Source organism: Stomoxys calcitrans, chromosome 2 (assembly GCF_963082655.1).
Source record: "Stomoxys calcitrans chromosome 2, idStoCalc2.1, whole genome shotgun sequence".
In the NCBI taxonomy this organism is placed as follows: Eukaryota; Metazoa; Arthropoda; class Insecta; order Diptera; family Muscidae; genus Stomoxys; species Stomoxys calcitrans.
Window position 1 is genome coordinate 197,564,583 of NC_081553.1, and position 16,964 is coordinate 197,581,546.

Here is a 16,964-nt window from a genome sequence, read left to right on the forward strand (position 1 = left end):
TGGTTTACATATATACCCGAGGTGGTGGGTATCCAAAGTTCGGCCCGGCCGAACTTAACGCCTTTTTACTTGTTTTTTTTTCATTAGGAGTAGTAATTCCATCTTCTGAAAGCACATCCGGACCTCAAACAGAGATATTCAAAAGATCTTAAAAAGAATGGTTTGCGACTGATAAATCCAAGTTCGATGTAGGCGAGAATGTTTTAAAACTTCTGCCCAAAGAAGTCGAAAATATCAAATATCATGAAATGCCAGCCAAGAGATGCCTACAGTTGGCATTGATATACTTTGGCCATCTTGACAGAAAAGATATGGGCTTCAGATCTCCAGGCCCAGTACACCATGCTCGGTGGATGGCAAAAGGTATTTACTGTCTGAAAATTTAAATATTCTGTGAACAGTGTAACCTGACAAGAGACCACCGTGGCGCAGAGGTTGGCATTCCGCTTATGTCGGCCATCGTCTGGGTTTAAATCCCGTCGTGAACATTAACGATATTTTCAGCTGTGGTTATCCCTTTACTAATGCTGGCTAGATTTGTAAGGTAGCCTGCCATGTAAAAACTTCTCTACCAAGTGGTGTCGCTATGCGGCACGCCGTCCGGACTCGGCATAAAAAAATGGAAGCCCCTTATTATTGGGTTTAAACTTTAATCGGACTGCACTCATTGATATACGAGAAGTAGCCTCAATTTTCATCCGATTTGGCTGAAATTTGGAACAAAGACTTAAGCAATGACTCCTAACATCCATGCCTAGTATGATCCCTATCGGTCTATAAACAGATATAACCCCCATATAAACCGATACCCGAATTTGATTTCTTCAGCTCTAAGAAGCCTAAATGTTCAACTGATTCGGCTAAAATTGGACCCAAAAAGGTATCTTATGACTTACAACATCAGTGCCAAATTTTATCCGTATCGGTTAAAATGGTGATATAGGCACCCCTAAGTACCGATATTCCGATATGACTTCTTGAGACCAAAATAATTCAAATACAAACCCAGTCAATACGGGGTACATTTTTAGCGGAATCCATGGTGGATGGTACCCAAGATTCGGACTGGCCGAACGCCAGCACGCTTTTATTTGTCTTCTTATTTAAGTTTATTCAAGGGATTGAAATAATGTGGTTTTGGAGCTATCTGGGCACAGCTGACAGCATCTGCTATCTATTGGGTTGCCCAAAAAGTAATTGCGGATTTTTCATATAGTCGGCGTTGACAAATTTTTTCACAGCTTGTGACTCTGTAATTGCATTCTCTCTTCTGTCAGTTATCAGCTGTTACTTTTAGCTTGCTTTAGAAAAAAAAGTGTAAAAAAAAGTATATTTGATAAAAGTTCATTCTAAGTTTTATTAAAATTGCATTTACTTTCTTTTAAAAAATCCGCAATTACTTTTTGGGCAACCCAATATATGGAGAAGGTATTGTAACAAATTTGTTATAATATATGATGAGCTTGACTCCTAGCTCTGTCACATCATTCAGAAATTTCATGTTGTTTAGCATCCTTTGCCCCTCCTGGTGGTTGATGTTGTATGACCAAGTTGCATGATTTTTTTTCCAGAAAGTCGGTGTTAATGTTTAATCTCTTGAACCACAAGTAAGTCTCACTAGCAATTACGCCTGGTAGACCTTTTTCTAGGAATTTTGACAGTTGTTCTTGTGTAGTTTAGTTCGATTATTTCTGGGGAACATCCCATCTTCTTCTGCTAGTTTTGTTAAGATCTTTGTCGCCATTTCCGTAAAGAGCGGTGTTTTACACTTTCGGGTCAAACAATGCCAGGTCAACAAGTTTTGCACTAAGATACCACAGATCATTTATCATTTCGTTCCTTTTTCTGTTATTTGTTTGTCAACATTTTCGTATTTCATTAGATTTTCAATGAGGTCTAGGTCTTGTTCCAGGGCTAAACACTTTCTGTGGGCGTTAAATCAGACTTTACAGTAGACTCGTACGATGAAAACGCAAAGTGCTTCTACGGCCTCTTGTTCTTAGGAAGTGAGGTTAAACTAACTAAATTTCCCATGCATAACTTACCACAGACCGGTCAATTGCTGGCCACATCGTTCTTAATCGACAGCAGTTCATTCTCGTTAGATCTTGCCATGATGAGTTTCCTTACGCCGCCAGAAGGCTGGACACTTGCGGTTTGGAGGAGTCCTCCTCGTATACTTCCCCACCTGCTGCAGTCGAAGTACTTTCTGACCCTGACTCCTTGACCAATTCACACACACTGATTGTCTGATCCGGTCCTAGAACTGTTTCTCTACTTTTAATCGGGGTAGGGCGCTTTACCATTTCCTGCATTCCGCCAGACATTCTGCTAGCTTGAACGATCCTCAGACATTCTGCTAGCAACTCCTCTACTAAGTACCCAACCCCACCGCTTCTATCTACAACTCCTTTAACCCTTTCGAGGTTTTTGAGGCAGCCAGAATTTTGATATTTTCCCTCCTTCCTTACATTAAACCTTACAAAAATTAAAAAAATATCAGTTGATGTATATTAAAGATTTTTTTATTCCAAACTCTTTTCTTCCTTGCAACTCCTCTCTCTCTCTCTCTTCTTATTAAACACTGTACGCTGTGGTGTCAAAACCATTCGCATACATTTGCTCATCTATCCAATCGCGGGCTAGACCAACATGAGCATAAGCTGCCGGAATGGGGTCATTACATCCAATACCCCAGGCCACAATGCCACTTTGTTGATAGCGATTATCACCAGCCTGACCAATAGGGCATACCAGAGGGGCACCTCCATCACCTTGGCATGTATCAATGCCCGCCTGCCCTCCGGCGCAGATAAATGAACGATCCAAAGCGAATTTGGGTCCCAGACGTGTACCACGCAATTGTGTTTGGCATGTGTTATAGTCCACAATGGGCAAGGGTAGACGTTTCATGATGGCACTGTAACGTCCCTTAGCTCCAAATTGATCCTTGCCCCAGCCGGTGGAGAAACAAGTGGTTCTGGCTGCCGGTGAACTATTAGCAGGGGGCAAACAAACCACATTGATGTGATCGCCCAAAGTGAAGGGTTGTCTGAGGATGACCAAAGCAAAATCGTTGGCCACATTTCGTGAATTATATTGAGGATGGGTTATCACTTTCGAAGGAGCACTCTCCTCATAAGCCAAACGTTCTTTAACCGTCTGAGTATCCCATTCACCGGCGCGAACTACAAAACTATCCAACGTTTGCCCAATGACACAATGTACTCCCGTCAAAACCACACGGGGATGTATAAGAGACCCAGCACAGAAATAACTGGAATTTCTAGAGTTCAACAGAGCCACAGTCCAAGGAAATTCCCCAAATCCGGCCTCGTTATCATTGGCTCCCGTTATGTTGAAATCAATGCCTCCCACATTACGTACTCCACAACCCTTGGGACGATTTGGTCTCTCCTCTTGCGGTTTGGGATTCAAGCTCTCCGATCGGGTATGATTGCCATCGCAGCATACGTCAAGGAAATGTGCACACACAGGATCATCATCTCTATTAAAACGAATATCGATTAAACCGAAGCCATCGAAAATGTCGTCCTCCATGGTGGCCGGGGTATTGTTACTGGGATCACACAAATGATAGGGAACACAATTACACTGAGAGCGACCACTGATAGAATTGAACTGGGTGTTGGCTCCAATAGGATCTGGAGTGACAATATTGGCAAAACCAGTGGGCTTTCTAGTGGTTTGTGTTGCTGGCTGTTGTGGTTGCTGCTGCTGTTGTTGTTGTTGTTGCTGCTGGTTGGGTTGGCCAAACACATTATCTACCAAAGCTGTGATGTCAGGATCATAAGTGCCAGTGCTCTGTTGAGGCAAGGCATTGCCATAGACTAGGAAGGATAGAATTAGGACCAAATTTAGCCGCCTTGGGAACATTTTGAAATTGATCTGAAAGAAAATAAAAAAAAAATGTATTATAAGACTTTCAACCTTTGGGGAAAAAAGATATCCTATTAAAACTAATGAAGCTTGAGCGTTGTTGTTGTTGTTGTAGCAGTGTGTTGCTCACTGAGGTGGCAGCAGGAATCCATCGGGTCAATCCGGTACCTACAACCAGCTTTAGTGTTCTCAATCATAAGATCACATGACTTAAAACAAACGATTCGTGAATGAGATCCAAATCTACGACCACGTGCGTAGCTAAACCGTGATTGAATTAAAATTCTTCGTGCGTGAGCGTGAGTGAGTGAAATCCTGCTTACGAGACACGACTTACGAGAAACTCACGTGAAAAATCACGACTCACGAAAATAATCACCTATCACTAGACAATCACGAGGCACCCAAGACTCACGAAACTCTCATGGCTCACGAAAAATTAGTATCTCGGGAGTAGTGATTATCTCGTGAGTTGTGATTGTCTCTTGAGTAATTCGTGAGTCGTGTGTGAGCAAATTTTGTATCTCGTGAGCTTGCGTGAACCTGAGTCCACATAAAAACGACGTGCGCTAGTGAAAAATCACTCACTTTCACATCTCTACTCTAGAGCCCTCTTCTTGAACGATCCGCTACACGCGTCTACAAAGTTTTTAAACATTCTTGGCAAATTTTTTCGTATATTGTATTGAATTTACGCACGTACAGACTATAACCCTTGAGCTAGCTAGTCATAAAGTTATTGAAATGATGTTTGCTTTGTGTTTGTCTAATGTAACAAAAAACGTGTTTTATTTGCCCAATAACCAGATTTTCGTAACCATATCTCTGTCTATTTTTGCCGGTTGTAGTTCTCGGTTGTTCTTTCTTTTAAAAAATCCGCAATTACTTTTTGGGCAACCCAATATAATGACTCAGTGCTCATTTTCGGACCGCTAGTTCACGTAACATAAGCAAATATTAAAGCCCTAAGAGAAACAAGGGAACTATAATGCGCAGTTGATCTTGCAAGGGAATGACCGAATGAAATCTTTTTGAAATCAATTCAGAACTTGCTTGAGAAGGTCTCAGGCTGCCTGGCAGTGACTACAAAATTATCTCAAGGAAAACAAAACCATTTCGAGGAAAAAACTACCTATATTGCTTAATACACGGCACCACTCCACGGTTCCCTAGGTTGGGTAAGGTCAGGCTCAGAAGAGGTTGCGGATTCTAGTCCGCCCATGCCAATATGGACATACACCTAAGTTAGTTATCAGTTTATTCGAATTCGAAAAGTAACCCCGAAGAAATCTATGTCCGGAAATCCGTGCTACTCAAAAAATCCTTAATCGTATCCCATTCTATGGCCTTAAGTTGGTATCGTATCCACACCTAAGTGCTGGGGCCTGTTAGCCGAGAATGCCAAGCATTGACATAGGAAATGTTCCAACGTCTCGTTATCTTACCCACATGTCCTACACACGCTATCACTTGCGTAGTCCTATGTAACGGAACTCTGGTAGCAGATACCACTACCTGAGCTCCGTGAAACCAACACCGTGCCGGTAGTAACAGTGCCTTACACTCGACCTCAAATGTCCTTTCAAGTCCGAAGATCCGAAACCTCTTCCAATAAAATAAGCAAATACGTCATGCAAAATTTCAGGCAAATCGAATAATAATTGCGACCTCTAGAGGCTCAAGAAGTCAAGATCTCAGATCGGTTTATATGGCAGCTATATCAGGTTATGAACCGATTTGAACCTTATTTGACACAGTTGTTGAAAGTAAAAATAAATTATGTCATGCAAAATTTTAGCCAAATTGGATAGGAATTGCGCTCTCTAGAAGCTCAAGAAGTCAAGTCCCCAGATCTGTTTATATGACAGCTATATCAGGTTATGAACCGATTTGAGCCTTATTTGACACAGTTGTTGAAAGTAAAAATAAAATACGTCATGCAAAATTTCAGCCAAATCGGATAAGAATTGCGCCCTCCAGAGGCTCAAGGAGTCAAGACCCAAGATCGGTTTATATGGCAGTTAAATCAGGTTATGGACCGATTCGAACCATACTTGCCACAGTTGTTGGATATCATAACAAAACACGTCGTCGTGCAAAATTTCATCCCAATCGGATAAGAATTGCGCCCTCTAGAGGCTCAAGAAGTCAAGACCCAAGATCGGTTTATATGGCAGCTATATCAAAACATGGACCGATATGGCCCATTTACAATCCTAACCGACCTACACTAATAAGAAGTATTTGTGCAAAATTTCAAGCGGCTAGCTCTCCTCCTTCGGAAGTTAGCGTGCTTTCGACAGACAGACAGACGGACGGACATGGCTAGATCGACATAAAATTTCGCGACGATCAAGAATATATATACTTTATGGGATCTCAGACGAAGGTTTTGGAGTAGTTACAAACAGAATGACTATGATGGAGGGTATAAAAAGGCCCCACTCCTGTATACATGAAACAAAAACAACGATAATTGGGGCTTTATTTTGTGTTTAGGGTTTTTTTCATTTTAAAAGTTGGGGCTTAATTTCAATTTGTGACGCTTTATTTCGTTTTACAACATTTATAATAAAACAAAGAGAGCAGCACATTTTGAAAGAATTACCGGACCTTAGTTAATCGCCCACTTATTGGGGCGATATTTTTTTTTTTTTAATTGGGACTTTATTTCATATGAAATAATGTCCCAAAATGTGGGGCCCTATTTCGTTTTAGTTTGGGCGTTTTTTCATTTTGATGCGGCCCTATTTCATTATTACTTTTGGGGTCTTATTTCATCATGCAGTAAAGCCCCATTTTTTGGGGTTTTAGTTCATTTTCCGTTTGGGGTCTTATATCATACCGCCATCAGCCGCACTTAAACGATTTCTGACCAATGTGTTAAGACAGTAGTGATAGACTTCTTATAACACCCGGCACTAGTCATTTGAGATTGTAAGAACATCCGGAGCATTTTACTTGGTGACATACTTGCACAAAAATAATTCAGTTGAAAAGTTGCTCTAAGGGATTTCCATGACCACATGTGTAATATGGGTTGCCAAAAAAGTAATTGCGGATTTTTCATATAGTCGGCGTTGAGAAATTTTTTCACAGTTTGTGACTCTGTAATTGCATTCTTTCTTCTGTCAGTTATCAGCTGTTACTTTTAGCTTGCTTTAGAAAAAAAGTGTAAAAAAAGTATATTTGATTAAAGTTCATTCTAAGTTTTATTAAAAATGCATTTACTTTCTTTTTAAAAAATCCGCAATTACTTTTTGGGCAACGCAATATATCACACATATTGTATTTGTTATATTACAAATAATCTGGTAACATATACAGTCAAATTTTTACACTGCTGGAAAATCCAAAAAGTTAACAATCACAAAAATTTTCCAATTTTAAATCAAGAATTCTATTAATTATGGGAATACATGCATATAATCCAAACAAACTAAAATAAAAGTAGATAATCTTGCAATCTGTGTCATGTTATCAACAAAAAACTGACCCCTTAAGTGTGCGCAAGCATTACTGATTGCTGGCCCAGAATATTTTTTTCTTTTAATTTCGAAACGGATAGTCTAAATTTAATACTAAATTATTGTGATTTGAATTCGAAATAAAAAGTGAAATTACCAAAGAAAAAGAGTAAAAAATAAAAATGACTTCTTAATCGAAAAGTGTGTTAATGTATTCAGAAAACAAAATTATAAACCTCGAATCGAAGTAAATTCGTTGAATTCACAACATTTTTTTTCGTCATCTAGAGAGGTATTTTTTATCACATCGTTGGTCATTTGACAAGTAGGTACATAATCATTTGTTCAAGACCATTGTTATTGTCAATTCAGGTATTAACGTCTCCCAATGCTAATTACCAGTACATAACATAAGTACAATTTATAAATTTAGCAACACATATGTATATGGGACACTCTATGACAAATTGGATAGTTAAGAAAGTCTCCCCAACAGAACGATTTCGAACACTAAATGTAAAATTCAGGGGTGTACTGATAGGGTATACAGATTAGAGCTGGCAAACAATCGATAAACATGAGAGAAATCATTGCACAAAATGTTAGTCTAAATGGATGAAAAGTGCGCCCTCTATAGGCGCAATATATCCTAAAGGATACATTCAGTGTCGGATTGCTTATTTTTGCAAAAAATATAACTTTTGCGATAGTATCCATCGAAAAAATATCAATCGATATTCAGCCAAAAAATCAAATATCGATAGTGTCGTCGATATTTTGCCAGTTCTATTACAGATGTGGGCACTATGAAGACGGGCCATAGGCTCAAAATGAATCCGAGGATTGTCAACTGGCTCCTCAGGAGCGTGATTAGATCAATACTTACTTACACCTCAGTAGTTTGGTATACTGCGATAGAGAAATATACAGAAATTAGCATATACAGTGCGATGAGAATACCGCACTGGAGGCTATTCTCGATGTCCGGTCCATAAACATACGGATCAACCTTATAACTTGTAAATGTTCATATCTAATTAAAATTAAAAATTACTGTACCACTATTCCCGATAGAACCGATGGGAACTACAATATCCCTGGTAACAGATGGTTCCACACTAAATAATGACCAGGTGGGCTTTGGGGTGTACTCTAAAGATCTCGAACTGGTCATATCGAAAAGGTTACCCGACCACTGCAGTGGAACGGCTAAGATACAATATAATGTCATAACAACGATTGGCATAAATATCTTCTCAGACAGCCAGGCAGCCATTAAAGCCCTGGAGAACGTATTTCTCAACACAAAAACCGCCCTCGACTGTCGCAGATCTCTCAACTGAGATGGCTGAACAGTTCAAAATGCACCTGTTCTGGATGCCGGGCCACAGAGATATCCCAGGGAAATGTAAAACAGATGAGCTTGCGAGACTAGGAACTACCCTACACATTCCAGGGCACTGGAATCTGTGGGTATGCCTCTGGCGACATGTAAGCTAAGTTTTCAGGACCAGGCCCGAAGGACAACGAATAATAGATGGTCACAAAGAGGTGGCTGTGAGTATTCCAAAACTATGTGGCCTAATCTAGACTTGAAGAGGTACCGCTTTGCTGTCACTGACGTGTCAGTCATTGTGTCCGTCATGACAGGTCACTGTCTAATCGGAAAACGCGCGGACAGACTGAAGGTTGCCAGCAACGACTTTTGCAGAAGCTGTGGGGGCATCGAAGAAGAAGAGACAATAGATCGCCTTCTGTGTGTGTGCCCCGCACTAGCAGTTAGAAGGAGTTCCACTTTGGGTTCTCATTTCTTTGAGAACCTGTCCGATTTAGCGGATGTGAACATTCGCTAGTTATTGGGCTTTTTAAAGCGATCTGGATGGTTCAACGGTAGAAACTAGAAGGCATCTTCCTTCTTCTGTTCCTGTGGTATTACAATGGACGAAAACGTCTAAGTGAGTCTGATGGTAGACTGCCACTTAAACCTAACCTAAGAACCTAAAGATTTCACAGCCTGCTTGGATATACTCCGAAATCCTGGCAGGAAGCAAGGTATGGTATTTATACTCAAGCCCGGCAAGGCCAGATATGCGACACCAAAGGCCTACAGACCAATAGGTCTTATGTTCTTTTAACTCAAAATCATGGAACGTATCGTGGAAACCATGATAAAGAGTAGGACATCCAGCGAACTGCTCAAGTACAAACAGCACAACTATACCAAAGAAAGGTCGGTAGAGACTGCCCTACACGAGGTTGGCCACATGGCGGTATGCATTGACATCGAAGGGGCTTTTAACAATGTGCGGGCCGTTACACTGATTCAATTCTTAGACCAGTAACGGGCTGACCGGGTACTTAGAGACTGAATAAACTGAAGACTGGATAAACCCTGATCCACTACTTAGAGACTGGATAAACCATATGCTAAAGAACAGATGGATAAACTGTAGGTCCCATGACGTAAATATAAGGGAGAGAGTGGCACAGGGCATGCCAAAGGGTCGCCGCTCCTATGGGTGACCACCATGAATAACCTATTGCGGATACTGAATGGGGAGGGATTTTAAGCCTTCTGCTACGCAAACGATGATATAATACTTCTAAGGGTTATGGAGCCGTGCCAGCTATGCAGAAGGGCCGAAAGGGTCTTGCACATGGCATACGACTGGGCTACACCTAGGGGTCTCAATGTCAACCCAGAGAAGACTGAAATCTGTCTGTTTACGAGGAAGACGAAGGTGGGCCAATTTGACGCACCATATTTCCTCAACAAAAACCATTTCGATATCTGACAAAGTCAAATAAAGGGTTTTTCAAAAGGGGCGCTACAAAAGTAGACCGATAGGGACAGCTAACCACGCCTTATTTTTTGCCGCTCTTTTGACAATTCCCTTCAGTATGGTCTGCCATTTCATGATGGAAAAAAATACAAGCCAACAAAGAGTCGAAATTATTAAAATTTACTACCGAAATTTGGAGGTCACCGTAGCGCAGGGGTTAGCATGTCCGCCTATGACGCTGAACGCCTGAGTTCGAATCCTGACGAGAACATCAGAAAAAAATTTTCTGTGGTGGGTTTCCCCTCCTAATTCTGGCAACATTTGTGAGATACTATGTCATGAAAAACTTCTCTCCAAAGAGGTGTCGTACTGTGGCCCGCCGTTCGGGCTCTGCTACAAAAGGGAGGCCCCTTATCTTTGATCTAAAAGCTAAAACTTAAATCGGACTGCAGTCATTGATTTGTGAGAAGTTTGCACCTGTTCCTAAGTAGAATGTTCATGGGCAAAATTTGCATTTGCTTCTTTACCGAAATTCGAAGACAGTGACCTCAACGTTAAGAGCGCTACGTCCAAGGTTGAATGGCTTCGTCAATAAGCAAAATATACGTTATTGGTTAGACAGCAATCCACACGTACTCGTGGGTTGCATTCCGAAAAAAAATACGGTTTATGGGCCGGCAACGTCATTGGGCCGTATTTCTTCAGTGATGATGAAGGCCGGTTAAATGATAACAGAATATTTTTGGCTCCAATTGGATGATAAAGACTTGGAGGGCCGGCGCCACAAGCCACACAGCAAATGTCACATTCAATTTTTTGGAAACCAAGTTTCGTGTTTCGCACGAAATTGTCCAATTGATTAGCCGCCTCGATACTGCTATTTGACGCCATTAGACTATTTCCTGTGGGGCTATGTCAAGTCTATGGTCTATGCCAACAAGCCAGCAACGATTGATGTACTTCGTACAAAAATCGAACGTGAATTTGCAGCAGTATCGGCCGATTTATGATTGAAAACCGTCGAAAATTGGGTTCAGCGTCTAGACTTCTGCCATATTCTGCGTGCCCTTATTAATAAACCCTGTTCTAAGGTGTGATCTTGAACAGGAAACATGAATTTGAAGTGTCACTTTCAAGATCGTATCCAGAAGGCACACAGATGTTTGGCACTATGTAGACGAGACATTGGGCCTGAATCCCAGGATAGTATTGTAGTTTGGTGGACTGCGATGGAGAAAAAGTGCAAGGTTAGGATAATACAACAGGTTCAGGGAACATATTGTCTTGACATAGCGATGAGGACCACGCGCACTATGACACTGGAGACTATTCTAGATATCCGACCCATAGACATACATATTAAGTATGCGGCGATAGCCACTGCGGCTTTGAGTCTTAAGGTGATGGGAGAATGGACAAGGTAAAGTAGCAGATCATTCCATCACGCTATAATCTAGGCAACGATAGAAAACCGTGAAGGTAGGGAAGAGGTTTCCGATCGGATACCTGAGATGACACTTGTGGTCGAGCGCGAGGCACTGCACTGGAACTGAACCCTGGTATTTCCATCTGGAAGATCATGCTACACAGATGTATCAAAGCTGGAGGAGAGTTTGGACATGGGGGTTGATTTTGAACAAAATCAATAAATGCGCTTGCAATAGCTCTAGAAGTGAAAATTTGGTTGATATACAAATATGGCAGCTATATCTAAATGTGAACCAATTTCTGTGAAATTCACCAGTAATATTGAGTGTCATAAGATAATCCTTTCTGCCAAATTTCGAGAGAATCGATTACCAAATGAGCACTTGATTGCAATATTTTTCAAAATCGGACGAACATATATATGAGAGCTATATCTAAATCTGAACCGATGTTGACCAAACTTCTTAGATATTGTGGTAGTCATCGAGGAAAGCGTTGTGCCAAATTTTGGCAAGATTGGTCAATAAATGAATTTTCTGTGACTCTAGAAGTTAAAATCGGACGAAATACATATATGGCAGCTATATCTAAATCTGAACCGATTTCTGTGAAATTCGCCAGTTATACTAAGAGTCAAAAGAATATCCTTCCTGCCAAATTTCGAGAGAATCGGTTAACAAATAAGGACTAATATATTCCAAAATCGGAGAAAAATATATATGGCAGCTTTGGTTGCCCAAAAAGTAATTGCGGATTTTTCATATAGTCGGCGTTGACAAATTTTTTCACAGCTTGTGACTCTGTAATTGCATTCTTTCCTCTGTCAGTTATCAGCTGTTACTTTTAGCTTGCTTTAGAAAAAAAGTGTAAAAAAAGTATATTTGATTAAAGTTAATTCTAAGTTTTATTAAAAATGCATTTCTTTCTTTTAAAAAATCCGCAATTACTTTTTGGGCAACCCAATATATTGAAATCTGAACTGATTTCGACCAAACTTCTAAGATATTGTGGTAGTCGTCGAAGAAAGCGTTGTACAAAATTTTGGGAAGATTGTTCAGTAAATACGCTTGCAGTGGCTCTTGGAGTGAAAATTGGGCGACATATATATTTGAGGGGTATATCTAAATCTGAACTGATTTCTATGAAATTCACCAGTAATGTCGAGAGTCTAGAGAAAATCCTTGCCGCCAAATTTAGAGAGAATCGGTTAACAAAGGCCCACATAATTGCAATATTAGTCTAAATCTGCCGTACATATATATGAGAGGTATATCTAAATCTGAACCGATTTCGACCAAACTTCTCAGATATCGAGATATAGTCGTCGAGGAAAGCGTTGTGCAAAATTTTGGGGCAATATTGCCCAATAAATGAGTTTGCTGTGACTCTAGAAGTTAAAATCGGGCAAAATATTGGGTTGCCCAAAAAGTAATTGCGGATTTTTCATATAGTCGGCGTTGACAAATTTTTTCACAGCTTGTGACTCTGTAATTGCATTCTTTCTTCTGTCAGTTATCAGCTGTTACTTTTAGCTTGCTTTAGAAAAAAAGTGTAAAAAAAGTATTTTTGATTAAAGTTCATTCTAAGTTTTATTAAAAATGCATTTACTTTCTTTTAAAAAATCCGCAATTACTTTTTGGACAACCAATACATATATGGAAGCTATATCTAAATCTAAACCGATTTCTGTGAAATTCGCCAGTTATACCAAGAGTCATAAGTATATCCTTCCTGTCAAATTTCGAGGAATCGGTTTACAAATGAGGACCAATAATTCCCAAAATCGGACAAACATATATATGGCAGCTATATCGGAATCTAAACCGATATTTTCCAATTTCAATAGGATTCGTCTCTAGGCCGAAAAAAATGCCTGTACCAAATTTTAAGACGATCGGACGAAAAAAACTTTGAACTCAAAATTTCAGCCAAATCGGACAAAAATTCCTGCTTGTAAGGACTCAAGAAGTCAAATTGGCAGCTCGGTATATATTGGAGCTATTGGGTTGCCCAAAAAGTAATTGCGGATTTTTCATATAGTCGGCGTTGACAAATTAGCTTGTGACTCTGTAATTGCATTCTTTCTTCTGTCAGTTATCAGCTGTTACTTTTAGCTTGCTTTAGAAAAAAAGTGTAAAAAAAGTATATTTGATTAAAGTTCATTCTAATTTTTATTAAAAATGCATTTACTTTCTTTTAAAAAATCCGCAATTACGTTTTGGGCAACCCAATATATCAGGTTATATACCGATTCGGACCGTACTTGGCACAGTTATTGCAAGTCATACTAGAACACTACATGCAAAATTTCAGCCAAATCGGACAAAAATTCCAGGGGCTCAAGAAATCAAATCGGCAGATCGGTTTATATGGGAGCTATATCTAAATCCAAACCGATATGTCCATTTGCAATCCCCAACGACCTACATCAATATTAGGTATCTGTGCAAAATTTCATGTGGCTAGCTTTATGCGTTCGACCGCTATCGTGATTTCGACAGACGGACGGACATCCGCACGGACTTGGCTAGATATATACTTTATGGGGTCTTACAGGAATATTTCGAGGAATGACTAGATTAGTACACCCCCATCCTATGGTGGTGGGTATAAAACTTCTAAATAATTTCCTCAAAAATTATTTTTTGTTTTTCTTGGAATACCCCATATTTGTTTACCTATGGCCGGTAGATAACCTTGAACAATTTCAGCCTGCCTTCACGAAAAAAATCTCCATCTCTTGATTTGAGAAATTCTCCGAAAAAATAAATTCAGAAACAAAACCCAAACCGACTGACGTCTTAGTGGGGATTTTGCGAAAAAAAAACTGGTTTTGAACTTTCGAACAGAGCATATAAAAAATGAATGAGAACTTAATTATACCACGACAAATGACAATCGCAAACTGCTAAATACAAAGCGAAGAAATTACAACAAATCTTTGCCATAATGTTTATTGTTATTAAAGGTAATTGTTATTGTTTTAACCACAACAACTGATTTGCACGGAGGAACGAGGGTGCAAGATTTCCCTGGGAAATGTTTTATTGTAATTTAATAACATTTTTATTATTAAAAGTTTAAATGTGTGTTTTTGTTTTATTTTCTATTACCAGGCAAAGGTTGTCAATGACCTCTTAACCTTGACTTACATTTTTTATTTTTGAATTGTGATCCAATTTTTTTAAAATCCCATCCAAAGATTTTATGGGTTAAGATGAATAGACACAAACTAAAACCACCACAAATGTTATTTGTCGGAATCGTTGTTTTATTCAAATTTAAATTCACTCCACCGCCGCTTTTGTTTGAATTTAAAGTGATCGATCAGTTTCCCTTCGATTTTATTACCGCTCACAGCCAGCGCTTTTGTTTAACTGAAGTCTCCACAGAAGTGTGCGTTGTGTTTAAAAGACCTGTCTGATTCATGAAATTGAATTAAAATCTGGTTGTCAGCGAGTAATATGCATCTCAGAATATACTTGGGGTTTTTTTTTTTTTTGGGAGAACTTTTTGTTTGTTTCATTCTTTTGCTTTATTTTCTGCGGTGAATCTGAAAACTAGTTTCGATTGATAATTTTTTGTCATATAGAGAAAGAAATTACACTGTGCGACAGTTGATTGGATTTGGTTCTAATACGCATATATTATAACCTCCACCATAAGATGGTTGCCCAAAAAGTTATTGCGGATTTTTTAAAAGAAAGTAAATGCATTTTTAATAAAACTTTGAATGAACTTTAATCAAATATATAATTGTCATTTTGTTCGATAACCTTTTGCCATCTTCCTGGCAAATTTAGTATTCCACGCTCATAGAACTTCTGGCCTTTATCTGCAAAAAAACTGAACCAAGTGCGATTTTATAGCCTCATCATTGCCGAAAGTTTTACCATTTAAGGAGTTCTGCAAAGATCGAAATAAATGGTAGTCTGATGGTGCAAGGTCAGGGCTATATGGTGGATGCATCAAAAGTTCCCAGCCAAGCTCACTCAGTTTTTGGCGAGTGACCAAAGATGTGTGCGGTCTAGCGTTGTCCTGGTGGACCAATTCTGGTCGCTTCTCCTTGATGGCTGTATTCAATTTGTCCAATGGTTGACAGTAAACATCCGAATTAATCGTTTGGTTCCTTGGAAGCAGTTCAAAATATACCACACCCTTCCAATCCCACCAAACAGACAGCATAACCTTCTTTTGGTGGATATCAGCCTTTGAAGTGGTTTGAGCTGGTTCACCATGCTTGGACCATGATCGTTTTCGACTAACGTTGTTGTAAACAATCCATTTTTCATCTCCAGTTATGATTCGTTTTAAAAACGGATCGAATTCATTGCGTTTAAGGTGCATATCACAAGCGTTGATTCTTCGGTTTGTTAAATGAATTTCTTTCAATACATGTGGTACCCAAATATCAAGCTTTTTCACCAGTCCAAGACTTTTTATGTGATAATGAACGGTTGATTTTGGTATATTTAACTTCTCTCCTATCTCACGCTCAGTTACATGACGATCCAATTCGATTAATGCTTTGATTTGGTCATCATCAACTTCATTTGGCCGATCTGAATGTGGCTCATCTTTAAGTGAAAAATCTCCAGAACGAAATTTGCGAAACCAATTTTGACACTGTCTTCCTTTTAAGGCTTTATCACCATACACATCTCGTAACTTTTTAGCAACCTTCTCCGCGCTTTTTTAATAAAGGAAAATATGACGAAAATGCTCCTTTGTGGGCTCCATCTAAAAATTGACGCCAAACAAACAAATGTAAACAAAATTTCGCCCACTTTTTTTCCAAAGCAAGCTAAAAGTAACAGCTGATAACTGACAGAAGAAAGAATGCAATTGCAGAGTCACAAGCCGTTGAAAAAATTTGTCAACGCCGACTATATGAAAAATCCGCAATTACTTTTTGGGCAACCAATAATTACGTCATTCCGTTTGTAACACCTCGAAATATGCATGTAAGAACCAATAAAGTATATATATTCTTTATCGTCATGACATTTTAAGTCGATCTAGCTATGTCCGTCTGTCGAAAGTACACTAACTTTCAAAGGAGTAAAGGTAGAAGCTTGAAATTTTGCACAAATACCTTTTATTAGTTTGGCCCATTGTAAATGGGCCAAATCGGTCCATGTTTTGATATAGCTGCCATACAAACCGATCTTGGGTCTTGACTTCTTGAGCATTAGAGGGCGCAGTTCTTATCCAAATTGGCTGAGAGTTCGCTGAGAGTGGTGTTTTGGTATCACTTCCCACAACTATGCCAAATATGGTTTAAATCGGTCTATAACTTGATACTGCTGCCATATAAACCGATCTTGGTTCTTGACTTCTTGAACCACTAGAAGGGCAATTCTTATCCGATTTGGCTGAAATTTAG

General features: G+C 39.4%; 1 protein-coding gene across 1 annotated transcript; it reads right to left on the minus strand.

The window, feature by feature from the left end:
• Positions 1 to 2,503: 2,503 nt before the first annotated feature.
• Positions 2,504 to 14,975, minus strand: LOC106081797 (phenoloxidase-activating factor 2). The gene is made up of 2 exons (XM_013244009.2): positions 14,731 to 14,975; positions 2,504 to 3,909 (listed from the first exon to the last, which is right to left on the minus strand). The coding sequence occupies exon 2, from the start codon at positions 3,895 to 3,897 to the stop codon at positions 2,578 to 2,580; it is 1,320 nt and encodes a 439-aa protein (XP_013099463.2). The 5' UTR covers positions 3,898 to 3,909; positions 14,731 to 14,975; the 3' UTR covers positions 2,504 to 2,577.
• Positions 14,976 to 16,964: the final 1,989 nt, after the last annotated feature.

Excerpts from the sequence above, each read along its gene's own strand:
- LOC106081797 (XM_013244009.2), bottom strand. The coding sequence starts at position 3,897 with ATGTTCCCAAGGCGGCTAAATTTGGTCCTAATTCTATCCTTCCTAGTC.